We start from the raw sequence: 17075 nt of genomic DNA, 5'->3' as shown, positions 1-17075 counted from the left end.
AAAGATGGCTGTCAGACCTGTTGAGTCTTTTCAGCTTGTTTGTTTCTAGATCCAGTTATTTTCATACTTTCAGGGAACTACATTATTTTGCAACAGATTATCATCACATTTTAACAGGCACGCTTATCTGTACAGTTCATTCACGGAACTTCAACATTTAAAACTGTTTGGTGACAGTATGTGAGACAAGAGCAAAATTCAAGGTAGTGTTCATATCTACAGTAAAATCTTACAATATGGGGTCCTCCTTTCACACGTTTCCTTCGTTGCTTGACATACCTATCCATTTGGATGGTACAGAAATAATTTTTTTGACTTGACAGCTAGATGGCAACGTTTTTCTACATTTAAATATATGCACATTACATTTAAGAATTTAAAAATCTACTGCCTGACTGCATATCTGTAAACAGATAATGAAGCAAAATTAAATCTTTGAGAGATTCCAGATGGTAAGTAATTTACAACAGAAGCTTGAGAATATCCTTAATAACTTTGTTATAATTTCAGATATTTAAATTATAAATAGAAGTAGACAGGACAATTTGAACATTTATTCATTCTAGACAGAGCAAAGAACAAAAACAGATAAGCCAATATATTTTAGTCATTGAAAATTTATTTAAGCAACATGTGTACACAAATTATAAGGCTTAAAAATGCTGTAAAAGAAAACATTAGAACCAATATGCATGCAAGTTGATGGTATATGATAAATGCTGTAAACATACTGTCTATTAAAACAAATGTGCTTTTAAAAATTGAACATCAGAATAAACCAACCTGCATTAAAGATGATTTTTGTTTTAATTACTTAAGAAACTATGATTAATCACACTGGCATTGCACCATTTGAATTATCCTGAAAATGTGTAAAAACATTGATAATACTTTCCATTAGCTCACTGTTGTGCTCTTGGGGAAAGAAATTCAGGATATGTAATCATGCCAGTGATAACACCTAAAAATTACTATAAATATTTTACTTCATCTGAATTGTGTTTGAGGTAAGTAAAATTAAGAGCGGGTTTAACTATTCAGCATTCATAAGCACTATTCCAATAGCAGGTGCACCCAAATTGTACACTTAAGAATTATAAACTTTGAGCAAGATTAAAAACTTTGGATTTGTACACTTGAATTGAGTGGGTTTTACTGTACATACTGCATGTAGGAAAACAAAACTGTTTGAGAAATCACAGGGGAAATTTTATTCTAGCTCTCTTGATCCACTAGAGGGAATACCAGCTTTTCCACAAGCAAATCCAGTTGCAAGTTACAATTGTGATGCATTTCTATTATGCCTGTATTGAGACTGTCATCAATATGAGTCTTGAGAATGAACCAGTCAGTTACAGGCAAAAGGCACATGCTGTCTGTAAATACAGTAAACGGCACATCAAGGCATCACACAGTTAAGAAAACAGTTCACAATCACGAAGCAACTCAATTACTAAATGAGCAAGCAGTATATTCTTAATCATTTATCCACACAAAAGTCAACATGTACTGTAACCCACTTCATATTCCAGTGCTTCATCTTCGTGGTTTTGGATGTTAGACGATGGTATTCAAAGTGATATATAAATACAATTAATGACAGTTTCAGTCCAACAACTTGACCATTTATGTACATTTAGTACATATGCACACCAGCTGAAATGCTGCAGTAATTATGTTTTTTAAAAAAGAAATCACCATCAGTTCACAAAACTAAGCATCAGCAACTAAATTTAAGCATTTTACCCATCTTTCATAGCTATACTTTTAATTGCATTGTTTTTCCCCGCATAGATAAACTATGCCTCACAGCAATTTCATTGGACTGGAACAGTTCTTGAAAATATGATTGTTAAGGATACTACACTGAGCTAGAGCAGTACAAAGAATTATGAACCACTGATTTAACTCTTTCAGTATTTGAAACATCAAAGCTATACGCTCGCTCTAAAAATATCTTTAAATTCAGACTGAAATGCAATGAAATCTTCTGAAAACAATTAGAAGTTGTTTCATTTAACAGACAGCATAAAGTAGCAGACTTTACGTAAACAAGTGTGGTAACAAATCAGTTCATGCCCCCCCAAAACTGTACAGCCTATAGCTATATGTAGCATCAAATCAAGCACGTTTCCAGTTCTCAATAGAATTTAATCCCACACCATTTGAATTCTTTAAACAGCCTACAATAATTTGTTCTTTAACTGCACAGAAACACATCAGGGCTCTAAAACTACACTGAGCAGGTAAACTATTGCCACTAAATCACAGCCATACTGAACAGATACATTACTGGAATATGTTCATTTCAGTCATTAAGGCAAATGTTTTTCATTAGAGTATAAAATTTCTTCAATTGCAATTTTGAAATCCCATTTTACAGGTAACTTCCAAAAAATGTTATACAAGCAATTACATTAGGATTATTCTAAATAATTAGAACTTGCATCAAAGGATGGAAATTTAGGGTCTAATGTTAACCCATAACCAGCCGACTAATGTTCCATAAATCCATGTCTTCATATAAATTTTTCTTCCAGATTCTGTCAGCAACATGGGGACTGTCAGACCACCAAGGAACATCAGGGATGGAAGAGTCCTCATAAGGCTCAACTGTGATTTGTGGCCTTCTCCAGGAAATTTGTATCGTTTCTGCTCATCTTTTGACTCATAAAATTCTGTTAACAACCTGTCAAGAGGATTGGAAAAAAAAGGAACCTTCAGGTCATGTAAAAACGTAAGTGATTAGAAATTAGCTTAAAACGGTGTTGCAGCCCTACCTCAATTCTTAGTGAAATTTCCAGCTAAAAGTTAGAAGCTGGAATTCAGAAATATATCAAGTGAAAGGTATAAGCTCTATTCCCATTGTGAACTGGAGTGGATAAGCCAGTCATTGAGATTAGTCCCGAGAGCAAAGTCAACTTATCAGAGAGCTAGAATCTGAGTCACTGTCCAGTTATTAATTTTCTTTATTTTTCCTGTACAGCAAAACTCTACTTTAGCAAAATTAATTTCAAATAGTAAATGATGACAAAATTAAAACTTATTGACTATCTATCTACATTGGTATAATTGCACCATCATGATTCACTGAATGCCTTCAACTTCAATTATGCTCAAAATTAAGTAATACTGGGGAGTCCCCAATTTACAAACACTTCTACTTAAATGAATGTGATCTCACACAGGTGTATTATTTTAAAGACCCAAAACATAAACATTTCCTTAATTTATGAATTGCTGCTTTATAGTGTCCTGTCTGGTGGTCCAACTTGTGTACAAATTGACTTGAGAACGGACTCCAGATTGGAACCCATTCGCAACCCGGGAACTGCCTGTATATTGCCAGTCTATTATTGTAAGGAAGTTTTTGACAGTTCAATGCACAGATGATGTTGCCTGCTGTAAGGGAAACTAGGTTCAATGCCTCTTTCAGTGTCAAATGTGCAAACCTCCTTTCGGGGAGTTGGAAGACTGGTAAGGATGGTGTAATATTTAATGGGAAACATCTAAAATGGAGTCCAACAGAAGCAATCAAGTTACTGAGGAACTTAAAACAAAATGGTAAAATATCTTAAAGCCATATCAATTAAAAAATGAAAAGTGGTCATGGAAGTAAGGCCACTGAAGAATAGACAGAATAACATAACTGTCAACAATAAAGACGCGGTGGAAATTGTAAATAATTAGTTTGCTTTATTATTTATTAGAGAGCTAGCACAGGTAGGAATAATATTGAATGATGAGATGTGCAGTGTGAGGTTAAAACAAATTAGTGGATCCTCTGAATAAACTAAATAAAATTGAAGAGGATAACGCCAGTGGTCAAGGTGGATTGATCCATATGTTTTAGAATAAACTACAGAATAGATAACAGAGGTATTATTACACATATTTAAAAAAAACTTTGTTTGACTAATTTTATTGGATTTGTTGAGGTAATAGAAAATAGAAAATGGTAATGTAATAGATATAATTTATTTGGACTGTCTTCAACAAAGTGCCTCATCATATGCTCTTTAAAGTGATCAACTAATGTGAAGTCATGTGGGAACTGGTGTTTCAAAAGGAGCAGGGCTGGAATCACTGCTCTTCAAAACTTACATTCACAATTTGGAATCAAACACAATTTCAAATATGCAAGTGACACATTCCGGTCTAGGTGGGCTTGGATTAGGATAGTCAATCCCATGGAAGGCTGCAACAAGGACATGAATAAACTTGCAGAATGGGGAAATCACACTCAACAAAGTGAAAACGAGCACATTGGTGGGAAGAATAGGGAACTCACTTAGAAAAGGCAAGTCTGGGTGGGGTGAGGAAACAAAGAACTTTCAGAACAGAAGCACATCAATCTCAAAGTTGAGATTAGAACGAACATAAAAATATAAAACAAGCATGAAGATTTATTTCTGGAGGGACAGAATTAAAAACTATGCAAATTATGGTAAAACTGCATTAAAATATTTATCAGAGTTTAGTTCTGATTACCAGATTATAAAAGGCTACAGAGATATTAGAAGGCTAATATGACACAGTGGCAGTATCCCCATCTTTAAACCAAATGCCTAGATTTAAATCTCCAGAGATGTATCTTACATGTGAAAAGGTTGATCAAAAATTCAAAAATGTATAGAATGGCAATTGGTCACCTGTTCGGAAGATGTATCATAGCATGTGTGAACAGGTTGTTCAAAATAATTTTACAGTATAGTTATACTAGGCAGGGAATATTTAGAAGGATAGTGATCAGAAAGGTTTGGATACACCTTATGATGAGTCCTTTTTCTCTTGTTAAAAAATGATGGTTGAATAGTGACCTAAGAGATGACTGTCAAGGTATGAAGGAACTATGCTGTGTTTTAGAACTCAATGCCACACACAGACTTTTATCAACATCCTGTATTTCATTACTGTCTGCTTTTTATTCTGATTTCCATTATTTGCCATAATTATCAAATGTTGTATTGAATTTCTTAAATGTATAAAAAGCTTATTATTGCATACTGTCATCATCTGAGACATATCATACAACTGCAATCTCAGTTTCTAAACACAAAGTGAGTATAATAGTATTCGACCTCCTCCCCACACCCACCCCCCCTTGAACGAGAAGGTCTGGGTTCAAGCCTCACCTACTCCAGATGTGCATCATAACAAGTAATTTAGTCAGAACAGCTAAGTTAAAAATATCTAAAATCATACAGCATAGGAGACCACCATTCAGTTAGACGTGTTCTTGCCGACTTTCTGAGAGGGGAATTCGGGTAGTTCCACTCCCTAATCTTTTCTCCATAACCCGGCAGACAATTATCCAGCTCCCTTTTGAAAGTCATGCTTGACTCTGCTTCCACCATACTCAAAGATAGCAAGTTTGAAGGTCCTAACGATTTAGTACAATTTTTCTTCCCTTCATGTTGCTTTTGGTTCCTTTAGTCATTCATCTGAAACCTCTGTCCTCTGGATCTTGGTTTTGCTGTCATTGGAAATAGTTGTTCTCTATTTACTTTGTCAAGGGTCCTCATTATTTTGCACATCTCAATCAAACCCCCTCTTAACCTTGTCTAAAGAGAGCCTAGTTTTTCTAATCAATCCACATAATTGAAGATCTTCATTCTTGGAAGGGGCACCTTATGCCTTTAAATTCTTTCTAAAATGTGGTGCCCATAATTGGACACAATATTCCATGATACCAAGAAAAGTTAATTCAATGCAAAAACACAATCATGGAAAAAAGACAAGGTATTTAACCCTCCCCCCCCACCCATTATGAACAAAGGAGGATGCAGAAAATTGAATTAATTTTTGTCTACATACACGATGATACCTTCAAAAAAAAAGTGGTACAACATCTTCCACCATGACTGTATTTCACTGTGATATTTAAAATAGATTTTCAACACTTTAATCTCAATTCTTTAATGAAAAATTATTACGTTATCTGGTCAATGCCCTTGAACATTTTTTTCTTTCTTTGCCCCCTTTCTCCAACGGGCCGGTGACACGTTCTTTGTGCGCACGGCAGCCACAGGTGGACATGGCAACGGTTGACAGCAGAGATAACATCTGGGGGATCTCGTGGGTGGACAGTGCTTGGATTCGGATAGTAAATCCAGGAAATGTGCTTGACTACTTCTCTCAAAGAAGCAACTCCTTTTATGACCAAACTTGCAATAACGAGATGGTCAAAATGCAATGTCTCAGCTTGGAACATTTGCACAACATGACTGGCTTGGAATACATTCTACTACATGCTTAGAAGCCCATTCTATATATTATTTGTAAGCAGCATAGATATTCTCCAAGTCAAGTTATTCCTTATGCTGACTATTATATCATTGCTGGAGTGGTGTATTAAGCACGTGATTTGGGATCAGTAATAAACTCACTACCCTCTGCCTGTCTTAGCTTTGTCATTTGGAGAAAGTTAAATTCATTTCAATCACTAGCGATATTTAGCATATTCACTACCAAAGGATTTTAAAATCTTAAAATATTTGATGAAAGCCAAAATAATTTTGGTGGAGAAGTAAATTATCTGTGGATTTGCTAAGTAATAATTAAATGAACTAGAACGACTTAAAAAAAAGAAATATTGTTACTGACTTGTCCTTGATTTCAAAGCGTTCGTGTAACCATCTCTTCAGGAAAATAGCTTCCTCTGGAACTTCTTTCACATCCACACGCTCAAAGAAAATGTGTATCCTCGGACACTCTCTGCATAAGAATTCTGTGAATCCAAGAAACAATTAACTGTAAATAGAAAATAAGTGCACAAACACAGCTATTTATGCCAGTTGCATAAAATATAATTTTGCAAAATAATCTTGGCCAAGATTAGAAGTTCAAATAGTTGAGAAAGTACGTGAAAGGAATGTTTTTTGTTAATTTCTAACTTGATATTTTACAGATGATTTCTTATTGGAGCTCATTCTTCACATATATTCCAAAGAATAAAACAAAAGGAAAATGAGAAAAAGCAATCTCCACTATTTCCATCAGTTTGAATTATGATGGGCAAATCAAGAATGTTTCAACTTCATGACACTTCAAATCCAAACAGATTGAAAGAAATAAGAAAAGAATGTGTTCATCATCAATTGCATTAGGTATGTATTGTGTATTATTACTTGACACAAGAACCAGGAACAGATGAGACATATGGGGGTGAAGGGTCTCTGTCATACACTTCTAGATCTGAAACAAATACAAAACACATAAGACATAAAAGCAGAAATAGACCAGCCAGTGAATCTGCTCTGTCATTCAGTGAGATCATGGCTAAAACTCCACTTTCCTGCCATGTCCCCAAAACCCTCGAGACCTCATAATATAAAAACTATACCTAACAATACAATACCTATTCAGAAACTCCACTCTTTGCAATGGCATTAAATACTATAGTGGGCGGCACAGTGGCACAGTGGTTAGCACTGCTGCTTCACAGCGCCTGTAGACCCGGGTTCAATTCCCGACTCAGGCGACTGACTGTGTGGAGTTTGCACGTTCTCCCCGTGTCTGCGTGGGTTTCCTCCGGGTGCTCCGGTTTCCTCCCACAGTCCAAAGATGTGCGGGTCAGGTGAATTGGCCAAGCTAAATTGCCCGTAGTGTTAGGTAAGGGGTAAATGTAGGGGTATGGGTGGGTTGCGCTTCGGCGGGTCGGTGTGGACTTGTTGGGCCGAAGGGCCTGTTTCCACACTGTAAGTCTAATCTAATCTAAACTATAACCTTAAACATGCAGGTAGTTATAATGCCATAGTTAGTTTCCCATGCCATCTTGCTTTATAAGAAAAATCATGCAATCCCAGCACCATTTAAACTAATGGGGCTAGAATCGTGTTACATCCAATATAGGTAAGGAAAGTTTGTGTTCTACAAATATCAGTCTAAATTCCACAACTGTGTTATAGCTGATTTGTATTGTAGAAACACGTGTACACTGAATAAAAATACTGCATAAACTTATTTCGTTTCAGTTCAATGAAATCTCCTTGGTTTTCACAGGTTTATTCCAATTTGAATCACAGATAGAAACATAGAATTATACAGTACAGAAAAGACCTTTCGGCCCATCAAGTCTGTACTGCCAAAGCTACACTTGACCCGCCATCCAGCACTAGGCCAATAGCCTCAAATGGTGTGACTTTTAAAAAGTACTAAATGAGCACTTGAAAGACTGACAGGTTACCTGCCTCAACTACCCTCCTCAGTAATACATTCCAGACTCCCACCACCCTATGGGCAAAATGATTTTGCTTCAAATCCCCTATAAACCTTCTGACATTCAACTTGAAATTATGTCCTTTGTTACTGACCCTTTGACTAAGAGTAGAACTATGTTACCATGACTTAACGTATGACTCAAACAATATATTATCACATATATTTGGGACAGTCCAGTTATATTTGGTCAAAACACACGTCTATGGAAATTTATTCACAACATTAAGCCTCTACCCAGTTTGATGGCATACAAAGAAATAATGAATAGCTACATAAGTGGCACTAGCAGCATTCAACATGATTAGGAAAGGCAATGCATTGAAATGGACAACAGAAGTTAGTTGCCTATGCATGTAATCTGGAACTCTCATATTATGCTTGTGCCACGTGACTGTATTTATTATAACTGCCATCTTTAAGTATTAATCTGAAACTTCCAGACAGTTAAGGGTACACAGGAAACCAAAGTAATTTATCATTTCTGTTGACAGAATGTAATATAATATAGTGAGAAATTGAGGAGCAAAATCTGCCTGGATGAGTGCAGCTCCAACAGTCAAGCAGCTCACACTAAAGACAAGGCAGCCACTTGACTCCCACCATCTGAACATTCACTCCTTCCACCATTATGCTCAGCAACAGCAGTGTGTAGTACGATCAATAGGATACAGTGCAGAAATTCTCGAAGACTCTTTTGACAGTACCTTCCAAATCCACAGTTATTGTCATCCAGATGGGCATGGGCAACAGATACAATGGAACATCACTCCCTCCAAGTCGCACCAAATTGGATTTGGAAATATATTGTTATTCTTTCAGTATTGCAGGGTCAAAGTCCTGGATCTCTTCTGATGGCATTGTGGGCTTACCTACACCAAATGAACTTAGTGGCTCCAGAAAATAGCTCACCACTACTGACTGAAAGGCAACTTGGGATAGGCAATAAAAGTTGGCACAGCCAATACCCACATCCCACAAATGAATTTCAATAAAAGAAATATGCAGGCAACATGTCAAGCTTCAAGGATTCATGAACACAACTAAACCAACATACATTGCTTTCATTTGATTACAGTTGACAGGACTGGCTACATCCCCTGGCCACTTCGTGGCTGTAATGATAAGGACCTGCTAAGAAATATTAGCAACTCTCTAAGAATTTAAACAGAATTAGGATCCTTTGTGGTTGCAAGAACTCTGTCAGCAACACAATTATTTAGCCATTAAATACATCTCCCTGAAAGCTGTACACCAAACACTCCAGAAGCCATAGTTCTGAACAAGTCGTTAATAAAATTGCTAATCTGAGAGTTTAGTAGAATCTGAGAAATGTTCATTTCAGAAGGCTACTTAATTTTTATGCCTACTTAATTTTACATCTATGACCTCTGGAGAATTATCTATTTGCTACAGGGTAGTTTATCTATAACTACTCCATCATAACTTCAATCTTCAAAACCTTTAATGAATGTCATGCTGTGGTCAGCGTATGTTGTAGGTTCCATTGCCATTCCATGACGTGAGCACAAAGATCAAGGCTGGAACTTCAGTGCAGGACTGAAGGAGTACTGCACTGTCAGAGGTGTTGTGTTTTGATGAGACATGCTACTGAGGTCCCATTTGCCACTCAGGTGTAAAAAGAAACGGTGCTATTTCAAGGTGGAGGGAAATTATTGCCAGTGAATTAGCCAAAATTTATTCCTAAATTTTCACAAAACAAAATTCTACCTTTTTCAGCATATTATTGTCCATCAATGCAAGCTGGCTGCCTATGTTACAATGGTGACTGAACTTCAAAAATACTTCACTGGCAGCAAGTACTTTGAGATAGCCTGTTCGTCAAAGGCAGGATATAAATTCAAGGCTTTAACATTTTTAACTCTTAATTTCCTTTCTTCCAAGGAAAATGATCAAAACATTTCCAATCTTACCTTATTAAGAAACTTCTCTTATCCTTGGTTACTTCCTGAGAACATCCTCTGTACCTTAAGGTAGTTACACCTTTCCTGAAGTGAGGTACCCAGAATTGCACATGATAGTTCAGCTTTGACTGAATGAGTGATGAGCAAAATTCTAACATGAATTCCTTGTCTTTATACTCTTTATATCTATTCATAAAGCAATCTACATGCTTTTAAAATTCCTTATCAACTTATTGTGTCACATTTAAGAGTGCGTGTATGTTTGGACACCTACGTCACTTTGCTAATCTACATTTTCCAAAGTTACACTCTGCATAACATGCTATCCTGATGTTCTATTTAGTGACAGTCTTTATTCTTTGGTCAGGAGAATAGGATGGTGTTGTTCTTAAGTGTCTGGAAGACAGGAGAACCTAAGCCCCTCAGTTAACATTGATACCATTAGAGTGCAAATATTTCACGAGAAAATTATTCAGAGGAAGCTAATGGTTTATAGGTAAAGATTTTGGAGTTGATCATTCTCAGCAATTCTTTTTTTCTACTTCATTTTTAAACCACAATACAACTTTCAATGAATTTTGTCCAAGTTGGGTTGGTGTGGAGAGTGGTGTACCAAATGAAAAGCGCAACAAAGAGCAGCCATAACATATTCCAAAAGGGATATTGTAAACAAAACACAATTATGCAGGAGAAGCTGAAGCATCATTTCTGTGAATAGGCTGAAGATCAGCTATATTTTCGCACCTTGTTGGAAAAACATAAACTGACAAAAATGAGCAACTTACTTACTTAAAAATCGGATTCTTCAAGAAATAATAGTGTAGTTCCATTTTTTTTAAAAATTGCTTTGAAGGATAATTGGACTCTTGTGAGAGAAATAATCAGGATGTTCTCAAGTCTGATGGCTGGTCTTTGTGGACTTTAGTTAGCTGGTGGTCAGGATATATAATTTACCTCAGTCCTTGAGCATCATGTTGTCCCTCAAATTCCAGCCCCTCTTTCCTGGAACTTGAACATCTCTTATCAAGTTCCCCTTCCCGTTGTAACAAAAAAATGCAACTGTGACCTTGGAATAAGTCTAATTCTTCTTGATCATTTGCAGCCATGATTTGGTTTACTGTAATTTCTCCAACATCTCATGGTTGAGCTGAGCAGGACTTTCCTACTCAGAAACATCCTAAAGAATCTCCTATCGAAGCTTTTTTTGCTCTTGCACCATTACTTCCTTTGCCCTTTCTTTTACATCTCATTTACATGCTGCCCTAAAGCAAGATGACTCAGTACACACTCCATTTTTATGTTCATGATACTCAGTTTTAATCACAGCTATTGTTCTCCCGTTACCCTAGTTCCAGCTTGAACTGGGTGACTCACAACCTAGCATCTTATTTGTTTCTGAGCTCAGATTTAGGGCTTGCAACCTCTTCTGAAAACCTTACACTTGCTTCTCTGTAATATTTTTCATCTTGATTTCTGTCACAGCACATTTATTACTGAGATCCTTATCCATACATCTGTTACTTGCAGATCAACTACTATAACACTTGCCTAGCCTGCCTCTCATCTTCCACCCTCCATAACCGAAAATCATGCAAAACCCTGTTGTCTGCATTCTAACTTACATCACTTTCCATTCACCCTCTGGCTTGTGGCTCATAAATGACTCAATTTTTAAAAATTCTCATGTTTGATTCATTTTGAGACTTTACTCAGACTCAACTGTGCAACCTCTGACCGTCTTAAAATCCTTTGAGAATTCTGCATTCCTTCAACTCTGGCCATTGTTGGATCCCTGACATCCCTTGCTGCATCATGGCTGTGTCTTCAGTTATTTAGGTTCTAAGCGTCTTCCCTGCTCTTTTCTTCTTTAAGACATTCTTTAAAATATAATTCCATAACCTGTCCCAAGGCTATCTTCTTTCGCTTCATTAGCTTTTGTCCTATTATGCTTCTGTAAATCTTTGAAATACATTAATGCTATGATATAACTGCAATTTGTTTTTAATAACTCTCTGAAAGAAGGTAGCAGGAGAGGTGGTGGTGATTTGTGGCAGAATAAACGTCTGCAACTCTAATATTTGCTGGTTACCTTTGCCACAAAGTCAATGAGTTATCTGCTAAAAATAGAACTAGTCTCAGCTATAGTGTTGATGATGAGATAGCGTGCTGATAACCACTGCTTAGGAAATCCTTCATAGGCTGCCACTGGACCAATAACATGCTGGAAAAATTGTCAGTCACGCTGAACTGAGGAACTGAAGTAATGGGGAGGATGGGAGAAAACAGGGAGCTGAGATTAGACAAATTGCAACTACATAAAAACTTTAGCATTTCTTCTGAATTGAGAGTGGACCAGAAATCAAATGCAGGTGAAACCCCACATTGCAAGTCATATAATGGAACTACATTAGCTGGCAACATTTGCAGCTTTCTAGTGCAATATCTCCTATGTATTTTGCTTAATTCTAAACAATGTCACAATTTACAGCACATATTTTTTCAAAATGATCGCAAAGATTATTCATACTATTGTTGGGAGATTGGACAAAATCTGAAATGTAATGTTAACAAATGAATAACCATGATCTTGAAAGCACAGTACAAATTAGAGCCAATTTTTTCTGCTCTACGTGAGTTGAAACAGCTGTGTTTTATCAGAGATGTCACAAGGGAACACTGGCAATCCCAAGAACACTTAATTTCACATCAGTTGAACTTCCTCAATAGCTTTCTAAAACTAACTTCACTACAAAATAACTAATCCCTCAGCATTTGAGAGGGATTGCAGTTAAGCAGCAGATGCATTTCACCATTTGAATTAAATTAATCCCAGTTCTTACACTTTTGTTGCTTCAGAAGTTAATATACAAAATTGAAAAGATAATTTAAAAAACACATACACATCCAAAGGTCTATTTTTTAAATGCTACCAAACATTATAAGGAGAATATTAATTAAAGTGATCAGCAGTGAGATAGTAGATATCAAGAGAAGCTTAAAAAAAATTTTTGTTCATGGACTGGAGAAAGTTAGGAGTTGTCCAGATAAAGATTGCGTGGGAATAAGGTTAAATAGCAGTAGACTACTTCCACTGCACAATAAGTAAACAGAGAAGGCCTGCATCAAAGATAATTACAAAAATAAAGGGAAACTTTAAAAATACTCTTCGTACAAAAGATGTGCAATTCTCTGCAAGAAATTGGTGTTGAAGCACGCTGCAAGTTTATTAGTAGCTTAGTTAAATGGTTGCTAGGAAAGGCAATTGATGAAAGCTCCTAAAAGGGGTGAGTGGATTAGGACCAGAAAAGTGACACAGACTCAAAATGCCCTTTTTCTAGATTGCAACATTCTAGAATTTTACAGCTCAAGTTTAAGAAATGAAGATCTCCTTACCAAAGTCTTTATTTATTTCACAATTAAGGTCATGATACCTAAAATGTCCCATTCTAGGGAAGCTATAATCAATTTTATTATTAATTCATGGGTTGCTGGCACCTCCAACTACGCCAGTATTTATTGTCTGTATAAGATGCCCTTCAAGATGTGGTGGTTCAAGACCATTTTGTGGCAGCATGGTGGCTTAGTGATTAGCACTGCTGCCTCAACAGTGCCAGGGACCTGGGTTCAGTTCCAGTCTCAGGCGACTGTGTGGAGTTTGCACATTCTCCCCTTGTCCGCATGGGTTTCCTACGGATGGTCCGGTTTCCTCCCACAGTTCAAAGATGTGCAGGTTAGGTGGATTGGCCATGTTAAGTTGCCCTGTGTTGAGGGATATGTAGGTTAGGCAGATTATCCATGGAAAATGCAGGGTTACAAGGATAGGGTATGGGTTTGAGTGTAGGAGGGATGCTCTTCAGAGAGTTGATGTGGACTTGTCGGGCCGATTGGCCTATTTCTACACTGTAGAGATTTTATGATTCTATGAACCACTGCAGTTATTTGGCGTTTTGACCCACAGTACAATTCTGGAAGGAGTTTCAAAATATTGACTCAGTGACACTGAAGAAACAGTGATGTATTCCCAAATCAGAATGGAGAGTAGCTAGGAAGGAAACTTGCATATGCTGATGCTCCCATACATCTACTGCTCTTGTTCTTCTAGAGGGTAGTGGTCATAGGTTCCTACAGTGTGGAAACAAGCCATTCGGCCTAACAAGTCCACACCAAAGCTCCATAGAGCATTCCATCCAGAGTCACCTCCCCCCACCCCGCCCAATGTCCCTGCATTTGCCATGGCTTAGCTTACCTACCTACCTTATACCTCCCTGAACAGTATGGGCAACTTGGCATGACCAATCCTCGGAAGGAGCCTTGGTGAATTTCATAGATATCCGGTAAAGTTATCATTTTTTAAGTAGGTGAGCCTCGGGAAAATTATATTAACACTCAGTTTCTATTTTTCATATTGTTCTCTTTTTCCAAACTCTATTCAAATCCAAGAAAAAAAAGCCAAATAATTTGGTATTGCAATGAGACATCCAACCGGCACCTCCAGTCCTATATCTAATACAACTGATTTAAAAATAGCAGACATAAACTGATTAAAGCTATTATTCTTCCCTGAAATGGCATTGTTTTATGATAGAACACCACTATTTCAGAGCCTAACATTAATGGCATACTCTGACATTTTTATTTTACATTTGTGTATCTTGCTTTCCAGTGTAGCATTGCTTTCCTTTTCTTTTGTGATTCTGTTCTTAATGATCAATCTGGTCTAACACTTTGACCAAGAATGGTGTTTACTCACAATACCTCCTCCAGTCAATTAACTAGAAGTGCAGTGTCTACTGCCATGTGAATGGATTCACTGTCACACTTTGAAAATAATTCTTAATAATCATGGTTGGCACTAACTCTTTTCTTCTCTTCCCTTTGGCGGGGTAAATGTATCTCACCCAAATCACTACCTTGTATGTATGAGTCTGGACACTGACCACTAATAATCTTTTTGAATATAAAAGTTAATACAGCTAAATATATATTATCCCAAACTGTATATTATGCCAACTCAATTAGTATGTTTGCCTGGTTGAAGCAAACGTCAATGTGAGTAGGAACCACACCAGACTTGCACTTTCCAAGTTCTACAACTGCGAGAGGAGTTGCAGCTATTCAACCGTGGCACTGTTTGAAGATCAGCTCATGTTACAGAATGAGTGATAGAGTCATACAGTCCATGCCAACCTTGTTCCCAAACTAAACCAGTCCCACCTGCGTGTGCTTGGCCTACATCCCTGCAAACCTCTCCTGTTCATGAACTTACCCAAAGTGTACCTGCATCCACCACTTTCTCTGGCAGTTCATTCCATACATTACCACTCTGTTTCAAAACGTTGCCTCTCGTATTCTTTTTAACTCCTTCTCCTCTCTCCTTGAAAATATGCTCCCTAGTTTTGAACTCCCACAACTCCAGGGTAAATCTATGCCCCTCACAATTTTATAAACCTCACTAAGGTCACCACTCAACCTCAGACAGTGAAAAATGTCCCAGTCTTTCCACTCTATCTCAAAAGCACCATTTCCAACAACATCTTTGCAAATCTTTTCTGAACCCTTTCCAGTTTAATAATATCCTTCCTACAACAGGGTGATGAGAACTGCACACAGTACTCCACAAGAGGCCAAACCAATGGACTATACAACCTCATCATGCCCTCCTAACTCCTCCAGTCAAATGTCTGAGCAATGAATGCAAGCATGCTAAACACATTCTTAACCACTCTGTCTACCTGTGATGCAAATTTCAAAGGATTATGTATTTAAACCTCTAAATCTTTCTGTTCCACAACATTATCCTGGGCCCAACCATTAATTGTGCAAGTCCTGTACTCATTCGGATTACCAAAACACAATATGGTTATAAGTTTGCAGATGACACCAAAATTGGTGGTATAGTGGACAGTGAAGAAGATTATCTTGGATTACAAGAGATCTTGATCAGTTGGGTCAATGGGCCAAGGGTGACAGATTTTAGTTTGGATAAATGTGAAGTATTTTGTTTTGGTAATCTGAACGAGTACAGGACTTACACAATTAATGGTCGGGCCCTGGGTAATGTTGTGGAATGGAGAGATCTAGGGTTTAGATACATAATCCGTTGAAATTTGCAGCACAGGTAGACAGAGTGGTTAAGAATGTACTTAGCATGCTTACATTCATTGCTCAGACCTTTGAGTGGAGGAGTTAGGAGGTCATGTTGAAGTTGTATAGTCCATTGGTTAGGCCTCTTCTGAAGTATTGTTTGCAGTTCTCATCACCCTTTTATAGGAAGGATATTATTAAACTGGAAAGGGTGGTATCTATTTGGATTATCTTTAACCATATCTGCAAGGCTATCTTATATTCCCTCTTTGCCTTCCTAATTTCCTTAAGTATGCCCTGTCCCACTTGATGCTCAAGAGATTCAGTTGGTCCCAGTTGTCTATATCTAATATGATTCTTTTTAATTCTTGATTAGAACTTCAATATCTTTATTCATCCATTGTTTCCTAATCTTACCAGCCTTGCCTTTCACTCTAACACAAACATAATATTCCTGAAGTCACGTTTTGAAGGCTTTCCATTCGTCAGTCGTCCCTCTACCTGTGAAGACTCCACTCCAAATCAACTTTCGAAAGCTTGTTTTAAATCTTTAAAATCTGCCTTTCTCCAATTAAGAATTTTAACTTTTATGGAAGATTTATCCTTTTCCATGACTATTTTAAAATGAATAGCATTATGATCACCAATCCCAAAGTAAAAACTGAAACAACTGCAGATGCTGTAAATGAGAAACTGAAATTATTGAAAAAGCTCAGTAGGTCCAGCACTAATCCCAAAGTGTTCCCCTACTAACAGGTTAGTCACTTGCCCTGTCTTATTTACCAAGAGAATCAAATCTGGGGGCTTTGGGATTTGCCTCAAATCTGGGGGCTTTGGGATTTGCAT

General features: G+C 37.2%; 1 protein-coding gene across 1 annotated transcript in view; it reads right to left on the bottom strand.

Moving 5' to 3' along the window:
- Window positions 1-675: 675 nt before the first annotated feature.
- agpat5 (1-acylglycerol-3-phosphate O-acyltransferase 5 (lysophosphatidic acid acyltransferase, epsilon)) overlaps window positions 676-17075 on the bottom strand; it is a 101013-nt gene continuing 84613 nt past the window's right edge. The window contains exons 7-8 of the mRNA XM_060821601.1: window positions 6607-6730; window positions 676-2689 (exon numbers count right to left, since the gene is read on the bottom strand). Coding sequence (XP_060677584.1) covers window positions 2464-2689; window positions 6607-6730 — 350 coding nt within the window. The 3' untranslated portion in view covers window positions 676-2463. The remainder of the gene's footprint in view (window positions 2690-6606; window positions 6731-17075) is intronic.

The sequence above is a fragment of the Hemiscyllium ocellatum genome, chromosome 3 (assembly GCF_020745735.1).
Source record: "Hemiscyllium ocellatum isolate sHemOce1 chromosome 3, sHemOce1.pat.X.cur, whole genome shotgun sequence".
Classification (NCBI taxonomy): Eukaryota; Metazoa; Chordata; class Chondrichthyes; order Orectolobiformes; family Hemiscylliidae; genus Hemiscyllium; species Hemiscyllium ocellatum.
This window is presented reverse-complemented; position numbering and strand designations above follow the sequence as displayed.